At 38.7% G+C, this 16,117-nt stretch overlaps 1 protein-coding gene and 1 long non-coding RNA gene across 2 annotated transcripts in view; one reads left to right on the top strand and one right to left on the bottom strand.

The window, feature by feature from the left end:
- lpar1 (lysophosphatidic acid receptor 1) overlaps window positions 1-5,207 on the top strand; it is a 48,206-nt gene extending 42,999 nt beyond the window's left edge. Inside the window, exon 3 of the mRNA XM_031292669.2 lies at window positions 3,829-5,207. Within this exon, the coding sequence (XP_031148529.1) occupies window positions 3,829-4,157 (329 nt within the window). The 3' untranslated portion in view covers window positions 4,158-5,207. The remainder of the gene's footprint in view (window positions 1-3,828) is intronic.
- The window catches only part of LOC116045153, an 810,130-nt gene that overhangs the window by 200,497 nt on the left and 593,516 nt on the right, over window positions 1-16,117 (bottom strand). The gene's annotated exons all lie outside the window — the stretch shown is intronic.

Below are 16,117 nucleotides of genomic sequence, written 5' to 3'. Positions count from 1 at the left end.
GTTTTACTGTCTCAAGAGTGTAATGTCCTAACAGTTGTCTTATAGATGCGACAAATAGCATCTGTTGACTGGATTCACAATACTTGAACTCGACATTCAGGAGTAATGGGTCAGTGACCCCCCCCACTCGACTGTGCGAGCAGACTTCCTCGAGTCAGAGAAATGATGATGCATTGTACTCACTCACATGAGGGTTGAAGGTTGTAAATATGGTGATGGGACAGTGGAGATCTGGCTGTAAAAGTGAAGGAAAGGTCAGCCGTTTAAGATTCTGTAGATGTGTTCACGTTAAGGGAGGGATAATGGAGAACGTTGATTTGGATTTCCTGAGAAATCATGAATCCCATCCCATCTTTTCACTATGAACATGAGGTTTTAGCTGCCTAACTTTAAACATTATGTGACATTCCTTTGAATGACAGTGTTTGGAAAGCTATGCCAAATGATGTTTGAGGCACCAGATCAGAAAATGCTAATATGGTTTGTTTTGGATGGCATTGACAAACATTTACTCATGTTTGGCGGACTCATTGTATTTCTTAGAAAAGCCAACCCAATTTATTTATTCTATGACATTGGGGCTTTCATTTTTTTTTTTTTTTATTTAATTTTGGCCTTTTTCTTGATCATCCCGTTTAGGGAGCCCTAAAAGTGACAATTGTCAATAAAATCTCAACACTGATAATATTAGATTAGATTAAACTTTATTGTCATTGTGCAGAGTACAAATACAAAGACAACGAAATGCAGTCTGCGTCCAACCAGAAGTGCAAAAAAGCAGAAAAGTGCAATGTGATATTCAAGTATAGACAGGTGGTGCATAGGCAGGACAAGAAACATATTGCATATTGTTATGAGCAGAATAAATATGGCTATGTAATATGAACAGTGTATGAACAGCATGTACAGATATGTGCAATGTAGTAGCAGTGACATTATAATAGTAGTAAGAATAATATAGATATATGCAGTGAATTGAATTGAATTATTAGCAGAATATATAATAAGAAAAACAGAATAAATGTACGTATTGTTTGGTAGTAGCATACTATATTGTGATATATCTCTTTAGTCAAAAGTGCAATACCATATTTAAAATGCAGATCAAACAATTGAATCTGTTTATGAAAAATGACATATTCATGTTTTCTATTCTTATTCTATTCTTCTATTATATTTTTGTCCTTGGTGCTAGCATGTTAAATCTCTCTTTTCGTAGTTTTTCGAGCGTATGGTCCACAAAAACAGGCTGATCTATGACACATTTCCCACTTTCCCCATTATTACATTTCAATGGAATTTGACCTCGTACGAGTTCATGTTTATTTATTTATTTATTTTATTTCAGGTTTATTTAACAGGGACAATGCACACTAATAATACATATGAAAATGTAAATTGTGCCAGAATTTTACATTTGCTGTCCCTGGACAGATCGTACAATGTCACACCTAAAAAGACAAAAGGATTATAATAGTACATATAGGTTTAGCCCAATACAAGTGAAATTGACTATAAATGTAAAAATTTTAAAAATGACAAGATCAACATGTAAACAAGAACAGATTGTCATTATCAACATCAATACCAGCACACACATACACACACAAGCTAAACGTTCAATCCATGTAACCGACAACTTTGTAGGCATAGCACAAGTGGCACAAACGTGACAAATATACTTGATTGATTGAAACATTTTCCACTTTAATGTTACTTTAGTTATTTTCCTAATGTAGTTTAAATTATTAATATCACCATGACAACTAATGCAGTTAAATATATTTATGACTTAGAAAGCTGTGTATCACTTTTGAGGCCCCATAACTGGTAACCGAATGCACCCACAATAACAATGTTTGAAAAAAACAACAACTGTGCAACAAAAGTACTTTATACTCAAAAGGTGTCGTTAAAAAAGTTTTAGATGTGGTTATAGAGTGAAATTGATGTATTTGTTCTGTAGACGCATGGTGTGGTTGTTAAGTGATGGTGATGTGGTTGTAGAGTGTTTTTTGTTTGTTTCAAGTCAGACCAGAATCAACAATCTCCTGCTCCCAGGCAGACTGGCTTCATCTACAATATACTGTATATGTTACATCATCCTGTCTGATCAGTAGTTGTTTTGTAGGACACGCTTTCCCATACATTTCTTTTGGGAGGGCTTTTTTGGCCTTTATTGGAATGGACAGCTGGAAGACAGGAAAGTGGGAGAGAGAGGGGGATGGCCGTAGATATAGAACAAGATGGTGGACAGTTATCCCATTAGTTATGACATCTATTGTTTTATATCTATGGGGATGACATGCAGTAAAGGGCCACGGGCCGGAATCGTACCTGGGCCACTGCGATAAGGACTGAGCCTTAGTACATGGGGCGCATGCTCAACCAGGTGAGCTACCAGGGTCAAAATCTTAGTTTCTGCTTCTTTACTTTTGTTGTGGTTTAGAAGAGGAAGAGGAAAGACAGGGAGATATATGCCTGATTCAAACCCAGGATGACACATTAATATATTAATCACTGGAGGTGGCAGGATGCCTCCCATGTGCAACATAATGAGGTATAAATGTATGTAAGCTGACACTAAAAAGACATGCCATTTTGATCAAGTCATCAGTCCTCGAGTTTAAGTCCCAGTGAATCATTGTTTCTCAAGTGTGAGTCAGTCTGAGACCAAAGCAAGTCCTCAGTGTTTATATGTATGATTTACGTTTAGTCATTAAGAGTCATTAACATTCAAACTCAAATCCAAGAAGTCTGGGACTGAGTACTGCAATGCCCGAACACTGACAATGTACAATATACACAAAACACATTCTGATTTGGTGAAATACAGTGCTGTATGTTAACTTGGTCAAATTCAAGAAAGTCAGGCTAACATCACCTTTATGTGGTCTTAAGTGTACATTCAGCCCAACTCATCTGGCTCATTAAAATGCAGAGGATTTACAATATGTAAGAACATGAGCTTGACTCATTAGTAACCGTGACTAATGCGCAAAGCCAAGCCACAGGGTTTGTGTTACTTTGTGCCTCCTAAAGTCTCAAATATAGACGTATTACACAATTTCCTTTTCAAGATGAAGAAATATATGATGTGATTGCCATTGAGATTTATCATGGACATGTAGGCCCAAGAAAAATCCAATTACAAAATGCATTTTAGAAGAATTCTGACATAATCGAACTAATCTGTAAAATCGGTCTTGGTGTAACTGAAAGAAACTATGGGCCCAGAACAGCCTTATTTCTAGTAAACGGCATAAGTGAAAAATGATAAAGTGCAACAACATTTACTCAAATCTTTCTCCAGTCAAATCAGGTCACTAACTTCTACAACTTTATGGGGTTTGAAGGATCAACAACTAGAATGTGACAACACATTCTCACTCTCATTTTGCAGGGGCACCGTGGCTCCGCTCGGCGCGTAGCACCGCCCAAGACGGTTGTGATTGGTTTAAAGAAATGCCGATAAACGAGAGCACGTTTTTCTCCCATCCTGGATTGCTGTGTGGACTAGCCAGACCCTCTAGGAAGGTCTGGCAATGCGAGACTGGTCGGTATCAGACGCCAAAGGGGCCACTGACCACGCTGCCGTATTTGACAAGTTGGGAGTGAGAACGGGTTGAATGCGAATAGTTTACTGTTTATTGAACTCTTTACAGCCTCGTCTCCCATTTAGAGACGGACACCACAAAACTATGTTACTTTACCTATTTAGGAAACAAAGCATTCTATATAGCTGCCTGTTTTTAAATTCCTGTACAGTTTTTTATTTCTTTAGCACCAATTTCAATATTTTGTCCCTCTGCTATGTGTCCCCTCAAGGTGCGTTCATCGTCTGCTGGACCCCCGGCCTGGTCATCCTCCTCCTCGACGTCTTCTGCGCCAACTGCAACGTCCTCACCTATGAAAAGTTCTTCCTGCTTCTCGCCGAGTTCAACTCGGCCATGAACCCCATCATCTACTCCTACCGCGACAAGGAGATGAGCGCCACCTTCAGGCAGATCCTGTGCTGTCAGCGGCAGGAGAACGTCAACGGGACGGTGGCGGAGGGATCTGACAGGTCGGCGTCGTCCATCAACCACACGGTGCTTAGTGGCGGTACACAACACCACCACCACCACCACCACAACAACGAACACTCAGTGGTATAAAAAAAAAGAGGGCTGGGGATTGCGGCCATTAATTCAACTGCTTGGTGGGGTTGGTCTGTTTCGGAGATACTGACTGAAAGAAGGTAATTGGCAGCAAGGAAAGGTCGAGAGGGACTGCGAACACGATATGACCTAAAGACAGAAACGTAAGAAATTGAAGAATGAAGATTAGGTAGACAAGAGTAGAGCTGCATGAGAACAGGATGTGACTATGAAGAAGACTACAAGACGACAAGACTTTATCGCTGTGTGGAGGAAGAACGGGGGGAGGGGGAGTCCGATGTTCGAGGACTCTGATAGGCTGTTAGTATTTTTGTTTAGTTGTTGATTATTTGTTTTAAATGTGTTGTTATGGAGAACGCTGATATGAACTATTTAAAAGTTATCTGTGAAATGAAGGTAATGCCAGTAGTCTTCTCTAACTTTGTATCCTGTAGTCGTGGGTTTCAGACTTTTCCCCCTCAATCCCCATTCTTAAGAAAGGTCACATAACATCATCATACACACCCGTCACATACAGACAGCATGAGTTTCCTTCACATCCATTTGAGGACGCATTTTGGACACTATTTAGAACACTACTCTTTCTTTTTCCGTAATGTTTGGGAGGAAAGACTTCACATCTGGGAAAATTATTTCAAACTAACACATGCAGATTTATGCTCATACGTGTAACTGAATTTTAATAGAAGTTATCTCCAGCAGCTTTAACTTTAAAATGAGCTTGTGGAGACTTAAGGCTTATTTTCTTGATAGTATTTTTTTTCCAGGGTTTTATCGTTTTTTAAATATAGACGTCAAAGTGAAAGTTTTATGGGACAAGCTGCTGATGCTTATATAATAAATAAATATATAAATACTGACATGTTTGACATGTTTAGCGACTTACCAAAAAATGCTGTTGTACCCATTATGGATTGTTTAAGTAACCACAGCCACTTCATTACCACAGCAGATTCATCATTCATCTTTTAAAGTGACCTTACAACCTAAAGACTCATTATTTTGCTGATGTTCTACTCCAGTTCCAGTATCTTTGTTCCATCCAACGTAAATACATGAAGGGTCCAGGAGCTGTTGTTTATTCCCTCTAAGGAATTAGAGACAAGTTGTTCTAGGGATCTTACCAAAAAGAGGAGGAGGATGTTTGCGGTTTTAGAACAGGCTCTGTGCCACAGTGTTATGTGGAGACAAGGTGAAGGTCATTTCTGGTGAGCGTTAACAGACTTCAGATCATGAGATGAAATGTGCTGAGCTTTCTGCCTCTCATGGTTTTATCAAGTGTCTCTGTGTCCATGAGGCCAACTGAGGAAAAGGGGTTAGGGGTAAGTGAATGTCGAACTTATAATCAGTATTAAATTGCCCTTTTTGTAAGAGGTGACAAGATAGGCCATTCTATCTTCATAGCACATGAAGATAAAATGGATGTTAATGAATGCTTGCCTAAATTTGTAGTTTACAAACGCAATTTTGCCACGTGTTATACAGCAGTAACAGTTTTGACTGCAAAAACTGACCTGCAAATGTCATAGCATTCCAAAAATCCAGTTTGCAATCTGTCAGTGGTGCAAAATCATGTCAGAGTTTACCAAAAGCTAATGCATCGCTCAGATTTACTTGTTCCCCACGAGCATATCCACTGATTCCATTGTATTTCCCTTATTTCTCAAAAATATGCTGGTCTGGACCAATCGCTGCTGTAGCAATGCTTAGCTTATGAGTAGGATTCAAGAAAATCAAATATCACTATATTTTTTAAACTAAATACCTCAATATCGATATTGCGACAACATTGTTGGGTTGACAATTGGTGCTTTCCCAAAATATTTACACAATGAGATTTGTGATAAATAATAATCAGTAATGTGGATATAGTGATTAAGGTGGTAAAGGCAAATAATAGAACAGCTAGAACAGTCTGGTAAGTTCAGAAATGACCATCACTTTACTGTAATGCAGCCTTTAAAACTAGGAAAAGACAACACTTATCATATTACTTACGCTTAGCCTCTGATAAATCTTAGCTTAAAATCCCCAAAATCTTAAATGTGCATCTTTTATGGCAGTATTTGGAAAAAAGTTGAAGTTCACTCCTACAGTACCACAGTCTGATAAGTCAGCTCGGCTTTTAACACTCCAAGGAAAGAATGAAAATATCTTTCCTATTAACAAGAAACTAAATGTCATATTCACATTTTATTGCAGTGTTACTGGTGATATGAAGTATTAAAGATGTCCATCCAAAATATATGATGTTGTGTTTATGTCATTATATGAGATGGTTGGGGTTATGATGATAATGTTTTTTTGTGAACCAGTCTTTATTTGCAAATGCTGCAAATGAGAATAATTCAAATGTTTTGCATATCTCTGCCTCCCTCCCTTCCTCCCTCATCGTGCCTCCGCATGGCATGGTATCTTGAACAGAGATCATGTTGACATGTGTTTAAAGCTTCCCAGTGAATTAGGTTGGCACATATTACAGATTGTCTCATGCGAAACCTGGTGTCAGGCATATAGTGGGGTTCTGATCATGTTAATCTTTACTATACCAACTTTATGGAATGTATCATTAGGCATTTGTGATGGTCTACTCTTTTTAAAGGGGTACTGACAACAATGACCTATCTTATGATAATACTCGAAAGTCAAGCAGAGTTGAGCCAATGCAGTGTTGAATGTTGATATCTTATTTCCACAAGTGCACTCCCCCACTTTCTGCTATTAACTTGAGACTCAAAGCCAAAATTAAAGTCCGCCTGGTGATGCTATGACGTACATTGTTAAAAATCACCAGCTGAACGTTTTGTCGTGACTTGAATCAAAACACATTTTGGCCAAAATACAGACAACACTCCAAACAAGCTGACAGAAAAGTGAGAATCACGGCCAAAAACGCAGTCAAATGTTTTCCAGGAAGCCAGATGTTTGTCAGGGATTTTAGCTGCAGTGCTGAAATGAAGTCAGCTGGTACTGTTGCCTGTCAAAGTTGGCCAAAATGTTTCCCTGTTTATGAGGCAACATAAGTTCTTTTATCCAGTTTTTGGATTTATTATTACAGTGTGCCCTAGCTGTTGAGAGTGGGGAGTGGATTTCTTATGGTCTTTTCCCCATTTAGATTACCGTTACAGTTTTTGCCTTTAAATCTCCAGGTTGTGCCTTTACAAAAAAATACACAATTTGAGAAAAGTCAAAATTCTAAGGCAACAATCTTAGATATTTTTATTCTTCTTTCTTTGATTTGTCCATCCTTAACTTCTGTGAACTTCACAACAGGCCTCACAAGAGTAGTGGCAGCAGCAGCAGTGCCATTTATTGTTTCATTGACCAAACTTTGTCAGCCAACGGCTCTGGACCCAACCCTCCACATTTGACATTAACTGTAACCATTTTTCTAACAAAGTATTGATTCAGGTTATATAGCAAACCAACTAAACTTTCTGTCTTTGTATGTCTCTGTTTACCAGTGTGTCACTCTTTGCACACCATTGTAAGTATATGTGTACAGTATGTATGTATATAAAATATATTATTCAAAGTTAATCACCAAAGGGAAAGATTTTTTTTGTGTTTGTAAATTTAAGTGTGTTATAATCTGTCCAAATGTACTGTAGGATTTTGTTTATGGTTTTTATGTCATGAGCTCTTTTGTATTGTGACCCTAATTAATGCATTTCCTGTAAACTATATTAACTCATTTGTGACCCAGAACTAGATATGACCCCATTTCCACCTGGTATTAAAATCCAATCTGAGTGATCCGATCACTAGTGGACAACTCTTTGTACAGCTGTAAATGCACCCAGGACGCATTGAAGAGGCATTGAGATCGGATTACTCAGACCACATTCGGAGACGGTTTAGGCCAGATGTGACCACATTCTTTTAGCAGTGTGTATGCACATTTGTCCTGGGCCACATTAGGGACAGCCTACCTAACGGTCAGCGGAACTACGTAATCATTCAATGTATATTAGAGTGCGGATCGGGCCGCATTTTTCTGTCCCAGCCCGGCCCGCATCCGACAGAGCAGTAACCGAGCCCAGCCCAACACACAGTTCAAATCAAAAAAAATTTCTCTCATACTAATGACACATGCGTTTGTAGGAAGGCATTCAGAAATGTCAACAGATGAGCGCATCAGCGCACACGGGGCAACAAGCGCACGTTAACAAAGGTGCGCACCTACATAATAAGCTTTTTTAAATTTAAAATGTTCAATGCCTTATCTGATGTGACCGAGCCTGACCCGAACCTGAACATCATTTCTAAATATCTATCCGAACCCGGCCCGGCCCATCGGGTACCGCCGGTTCCCGGCGGGCTCGGTTCGGGTATCCATCCTCTAATATATATCTCATGTTAGAAGCCGTCGTCAGTGGTCAAAGCAGCGGCTGTAAAACGGTAATTGAAAATAAATTCTTCACTAGTCACACACTAGACACTAGTTTTTTTTTTTTACTTTTATTATGAAGCAGCAAAATCTGGAAATGTTTGGTCTTTATCAGCATTAACTTAACATGACTCCTATAAGCGAACATGAAACGTAAAATACCTTTTTTAAACATCTTTCTCTCCTGCCTAACAGACTGTAGGCAGCGCTGTTTTATCAGTCATCGCATGTTTTTAATGTAGGATTTTTGTGAGAGTAACAACCGGCCTACTATGTGCAAATCAAAATTATTTATTTATTTATTTGCATGTAGAGCGGGAAAGTGACATCCGATCACAAGTGGTTACTCAGGATTCACGTGGGAACACACGTACTTAGAGCTGAACACTTTGTGATCGGATCCCTTGGCTCAGATTTTGATACCAAGTGGAAATGTGGCCAATGTGTGCAGTGCCTTCCAGTCCTCCTCCTTAAAGAGTCACTTAACACCAGGCTGAAAAGCAGTGTTTGACTGCCCTCTCTGTTTGGAAGTGTGCTTTGTTGCACCTGTAACCACACCCAACAGTGATGTCACAGTGTCCTGGAGTACACTTGTACATCACTGCGGCAAGGTGAGATGTTAGACCAATGGAGGTCAGCCAAAACTAGATCTTCAGAAGGTGTTAACCTACACTTTAAGTTAGTTTTTCTGTTTTTTTTGTGTGTGGCTAATGCCGTAGTTTTACAATGGCCGTAAAGTACAAAAAAGATTAATGTCAGTGTTAGAGCGATATTTCACTTTTGCAGAAAGTTTGATGCATAATCTTATGAATTATAATGATACACAACTATAAATAAGTAAAAGCTCACAAATACAAATTTTGTTTTGAATATGATTTGATTAAGAAAAAAATTCTCTTGTTCTGAATGAAATCTGATTTCAGCATTTCAACTTTTTTGGGGTCTAAACAAGTTCAAATAACCTGATGTTGGGACACTACTTGAGATCTAAATTGAATCATTTTTATTCTGTCTTTTTGTTTAACAAGGAGGCAAAATCATTCTTAAGAGCAACATGCACTGGCAGTATATCAAAACACTCGCACCCATTGTTTTTTTTATGTAAGTGCACATGCAAGTATGCATGTCAGGATGCGCCAATGTCCCTTTCCCAGCTTTAAGATGCGTAAACTTTCCTGAAAACACAGCAGTTTTATCACATTAGCACATCACGGTCATCATACCCTGACTGCTTCTTTTTTTGTTTGACTAGTGCATCCAATGTTTGCTATGGGCGTCAATTGACATTACACGACAAAAGCGGTGTGTGTTGCACTTCAGAAATGTTGTCATGTTAATACCAAAAAAACGTTCATCCCAAAGTTTATACATAGAATAATTATATGTACATAATTAGGAGTAATGTCTGATCGTCCTAACTGTAGCTCTGAAACAGTTTGTTCTTCCAAAGTGAAACATTGCTTTAAAAACATTTTTTGGAAAATGTTGCCAAGCCTCAGATTTAACAATGTACCAGTAGTTTGTAAGAAAGTCTTTGTGACACAGACGTACTGTGAATGTGATTTCCATACTATCTATACTGTACGGGCCAATATCGATGAATGTCCACCCAAAGTCATAGTGTTGATATCCCAGCAACAATAAAAACATGAGAAAAGTCTGAATTATTGTGTTGGTGTGGTTTTTAAAATTAGGCTTTTCTGAAATAAATATTGGAAAAGAGTTGTAATGCCACTTAATTCATTGACAGTAGTAGACAGTAGTAGGGTATTTTTGAAACGTCTTACTTTATCTTACATGTTTAGCCTTGCTATCGTTGCTACTTCATGTTATCCAACAGTGTTTTTCTTAGGTTGACATCCAAAAGGTCAGTAACTGGGAAACACACAGCGTCACAGACAGACGCAGACTGATAATGTATGCTTCGTGACATGCAGGGTTTCTTTTTGTCTGGACCAAATAATATATAGACCTTGGGGCTGTTAACACATTTTAGACAGCCTTGACTGTTAGCAGAAGTCTGCGCGCAACCATGTGTTTATATGGTGTTAGACGAACACATTTATTCACGGTGTGGTCTGCGTGGTTGTGCAGGATTAGAGGTGAGAAAATGCTTGATGAATCAGCGTCCATATAAACACTTGTCTCTGTTGAGCTGGTGTGGACTTGGCTCACTTGATACAGTTGTCAGAGACTATTAGTTCTAATTTTATTTTTGTCAGCCATAGAGGAATTAAGGCCTGGCCACCCCATATGTTGTATCTCCAATTTATTTTTTATCAGTGCCATGACACATCATTCTGGAGATTTTGGAACTACAGTTTGGGGTTATGGTTAGCATGGACAACTAATAGAAAAGTGAATATATTTTGAGTTATGATCAAGTGAGAAATTCGATTCTGGTTTTCTACCTGTACCCAAACTGTTTGAAGCTGCACTGCTGGAAATATTCAAAAGAATATCTTTTGGCTAAATATTTTGGTCTGTACGCCCCGCAAATTTTCTGTTTAGGTTCACTCTCATAGCTTTCATCAAACCCATCTCCAGCTGCAGTAGGCGTCTATTATGCAGTGAAAAAGCTCTGATAAACCCGCTGAGTGCTCCCTACAATACCAAGGGTGAATACACCTATATTATATCACGACGGACAGTATAAGAAAAATGCATTTTTCTTTTTATCAAAGCATGCAAACATGTTCTTGTAGAAACCCAAATTACAAGTATGAACCTGAAAAATCAGCACAACACGGGACCTTTAAATCCCCTAGACCTAACAACACTACCTGTACTGTGATATTTTCACATTTATAGGCATTTAAAAACAAAGTGTTGACTTCACACCATTTTGTGAGATTAGACTACTTTATACTTTATATGACCAGAAATACTGTACCCCACGTATGTGAGTATATGATGACGTTTTTGTGATAAAATATCCCCCTTAATCATTAGTGCTCTTAAACAGATGGGCAGACTCAATTCTGAAAACTGAACATTTAAAAGTAATGACTTTACATTTCAGAATGTGGATTGTGACATAAAGCAGATAGTACATGCAGTACTGCACTGTACGAGTGTGGTATGTGTGTATGTGTAGCGACTGTAAGAGGGGTCAGGGCCACGATGTGTCGTGTGTGACATGAATTAAGCAGCAGTCCTAGCAACAGCGGCCAAATGTTTGTATAGGGAAGAATGTTGTGCGTGTGTGTAAAATGCACGCTCTGCCATGTTTATTGTTCCACAGCTTTGGAGTGCTAGCCTCCAGTTGACTGATATATTTCTCCCTACTTCCTGTTGCTCCCTGAATGGGCCAATCAGAGCCAGCGCGGCCACACAGGAAGTTCCTCTGTGCTGTCGCTGAGTGAGAGGCATGTCACATCTTCATCACAATGTCAATACAGACGCTTTCCGTGGTTCCCAGATAGGTTAAAGCTAATGATTTGAATGGCCAGAATCAGCATTCCCGTTGCCAGCGAAATTTATGACGCACGGAAAGGTCAACAAGACATGAAATGCTGAGCTGCTAACATGCCAAGACATCCAGGAATCGCAGCACTTCTGTTGAAGCATTCAGAAAATGTCAACACATGACACACATCCAGCTTCCTCTGAAGAATGATCAAATTTCTCTGTTGCAAAAGTTTTACTAAACCAAGGCAGATTATCATAAGAAAACAGGAAGTGATTTTTCATGGCAGTGTAAATCCCTGGTCCCCAAACATTGAGAGCTGCTATTGCAAAGTTGGCAGGAAGGTTAGAGAGTCCATTCAGATAAACCTCCTGTTTGGAGAAAGGACAATCGGCTAATTCTCTGAGAATAAGTGTTCCTTCCCAGTAATCTGCAGCTGGCTTTGTGATACATTTTAACTCAGACCTTTCAAAGACAAAGCAAATGGAGACAGGGAGAAGGAACTGACTGAAACCACAGATAAGAAAGGAAACAGTGGTGATGGAGAATGGGGAAAGAAAGGACAAAGGAGGATAGAATGAAAAAAGGGTGACATGAGTGAAGAGTGTAGCACAAGACCGAAGTGACAAAATAGAACGTTTCAACCCCCATTTCCCAGTCTTCTGTCTTACTCGTATCCAACGATGGACACGCTTCTATATTGGATCCGCTCATCAAGGCAAAGTAAATTCACAGAGTTGCTCTGTGTAGGATTCAACTGAGGGAGATTTGACATGTGAATACTTGCTGTTGACCAGTTGCAAACCATCTTAACATTGCTGACCTTTGAGGCAATGGACAAACCTAGAACTTCACTGGGTGCGCCACAGTTGTACATTTTCTAAACTGACAGCCCCACAATAAATGATCTTGTAACCCTCCTGTTGTCCTCAGGTCAAATTTGACCAATTTTCAAAAAATTCTGGAAAAAATTTCTTTCAACCAAATTTAAAAAAAAAAGTAACGTGGATGGTTCCCTACAACGTTCTTCACAAGTAAAATAAATTATCAGTTCAATACTTTTATTGAATGTGGGTGTTTTATTCAATCTTATAGGATTTGAAAAAAAAAATTGATAAAAGAACGTCGACAAAAGTGACAAAAATGTCGGGGAAAGCTTCTTAAACGTGGGGGGGAAAAAAACACAAAAACAAAAAAAGTGACAAAAAAAAAAACATCGGAAGTAGTGACAAATAAACTTGGATAAAAGTGACAAAAGTGTCGAAAAAGACGACCAAAACGTTCTAAAAAACAAACATTTTAATTCGAAATTTTGACAGAGAAAAACAAAAAGGTGCATGGTCGACGAGAAGACAATACAAGGGTTAATATTTTCACATGATAAGTAACAGAGAATAGCTGTGGCGACCCCTGCTGTGTTTATGTGATTCAACTGGGTCTCTGCTGACTCTGCAGGTGCTCGTTAGGGTAAGCGGGAACACCTGAGTGTGATCGTTAGGGCAACCTGGAACACCTGAGTGTGATCGTTAGGGCAACCTGGAACACCTGAGTGTGATCGTTAGGGCAACCTGGAACACCTGAGTGTTCCCAGGTTATTTAAGCCTGGCTGCAGTGCAGCTCTGGTCTCTCTTCCTGCCGGCCGCCTGCCTGCCTGCCTGCTGCTTTTTAAGCTCTAAATGTTTCCCTGTCTGTTTGGTTATGTTGTTGTGGCCCTCATATTACTTCAGTTTGACGCAGAAGTTAGAAAACAAATTACAACCCCCCCAAAAAAATGTAAAAGATAATGCATCTGTGGTGGTTCTGTTCCAACCTCCTCATGAAATGAAAAGGGAACTGAGATACGCTGTAATTGATCACAAAATATCCAGTCTGAGGAAAAGAAATAAAAGGAAAGGAAGAAGGAGTAAAGGAAGGAGTAAATATGGTGCAGACAGAGAAATCAGTAGGAGGGAGAAAAGTGAGGAGAGGGAAGAACACAGAAGGAAGTGGGAGTGAAACGGTCTGATCCACAGTTTAGATCAAGGAGAAGAGGGTTGACTGGTGCAAGGCCAAACTCCATGCTGCCTACTATAAACCGTTTACATTGGACATCGCAAAAGAAAACACACACACACACACACACACACACACACACACACACACACACACACACATCCTCTCATACAAACACTGGGAATTAACCGGACACATTCACAAAGTTATACAGTGTTCTCAGTAAATCGCTCTGAAATTTGCTGTAAAAATGGCTCACGTAGCACTGTCTATAACCTGTTTTTCTACTTAATTTCTCATCTCTGATCCCTCTTGTGGTGAGTAATAACACTGCAGCATCCACAGGGTGAAAAGCTTTTTTTTTTTCTTTTTTCGGTGGAGTGGGGGGCTGTTATGGAACAGCGGAGGCCCGTGATTAAATAAACAGAGATGAAGAGGCATTTAAAGCAGAGACAAATTAAGGGTCAGAGAAAAAGAATTGTGTAGTTATTCTACACCCTCTTTGTCTTTCCAATTGTAATAACCAACAATTTCCATTATTGAAATCAATAAATGAATATAGCTAATTCTCGCTTATCTGCAGTGATTCTACTACATGTCTGTCTCTGTTCAAGCCTCAGTCCCACTGTTTGTTGAATAACTGGCCTAAAATCATACTGGGAACGTTTTAGGGCACGTTTGCTGCAGTTGTGTCTGTGGATGTGGTTATTTATTTTTACTGCTGCTCCACACTCTTACCATTAAGCCACACTGGACATGGCAGCCTAGACGGGTCTACTGCCTCCCATTTTTTTCAATGAGGTGTAGTAAATCACTTGTGGAATATTAGAAGACTGATGTTGGCGCAATGAAGGCAGGGCCTGAGGATGGTGGTGTTGGGTCAGCCTGTCCATCTATCTGTCTAACACTTAGCTCCAGAATAATTAACATATATCATTGATTCATAGGAAATTCAGTGTTGGGTATTCACTGTCCCCAGATGAATATTTTGAATCATTTAAAAGATTTTGTAGTTATATATCTGAAGTAGCACTGTGACCACATTTAAATAACATCATCTATAGCCAGCTGTTTGTTTTCACAGAGGGTTTTCTTTTTGGTCAGATAAGATGATTTTACTTCCTTTTATAGACTACTTTCTAGATTTGATTTAAAACATAATGTCGGCATAGGGGACGCATGCACACCTTAAAATAATATGATATAGTACGTCTAGAGCTCTAATACAAATGTGTTGAATTATTGTTTATTTGCAAGCAATACAAAGAAATATACATATCAACCTGCATCGTAATGTTATGTAACAAATAACATCACACCACATTGAAAAATGAAATAAAACATGTCGTTCATCTGAAAAGCTTTTCCAGTTGAGATAAAAAAATTTTCATTTTCTCACTTGATATTAATCTCTTAATGAAAAAAACAACAACTAAAGAAACCATTGACAGCTTTGAGTAACAAAGAAGACTGATGGCACAAGACATGTTGGTAATACTGTTCTGAAATTGTGTAAAAATATGACTCTAATTTAATTTAAATGAGCCCAGAGAGCAAAGATTGATCTGTAACATAGAGTTTCTATCTTTGTGAGAACATATGAAATATTGACTCTTTCAGAATGAGGATATTTTTGAACATCGAGGACATTTTGCCCATTCTTCACTTACCAATGAGTCTATTTTAAGGCATGGACAAGAATTTAGTTAATGAGTTTTTCCAAATTCTAATTAAGAAAATGTGTGTCTGTGCTTCAGTGAGAGACTTATGGGCGATGACGCAAGTTGGAAAAAATGTTCAGACTACTTAAGTATATTTATACTATTGCTGCTGTAATGCACTCGTTATGTCAAACTGTGTGTCAAACACTGTCACAAAGTAAAGTTAGCACAAAAAAGACAAAGATCAACAACATGAAAAAGAAACAAATAAGTAAAAAGAAAATGCCCAATAATGGAATAGCAACTTGTCCATATAAAACAACCAACAGCAATGGTTTAAAGTGATTGTGTGCCACTGTGGAATTTGCTACAGGTGACAATAACAAGGAAGGTGTTTTAAATGTTGTTACTATGAAGCGTCAAACTGTCATGTCCCAATCTCTTTCTAACCCTAATGTTAAGTAGTCACAAAATGAAGGCGAGAAAAAAAAAAAATTCCACATGC

This window comes from Sander lucioperca, chromosome 14, assembly GCF_008315115.2.
Source record: "Sander lucioperca isolate FBNREF2018 chromosome 14, SLUC_FBN_1.2, whole genome shotgun sequence".
Classification (NCBI taxonomy): domain Eukaryota; kingdom Metazoa; phylum Chordata; class Actinopteri; order Perciformes; family Percidae; genus Sander; species Sander lucioperca.
The sequence above is the reverse complement of the archived record's forward strand: the minus strand, read 5'-3'. Positions and strand labels throughout refer to the sequence as shown.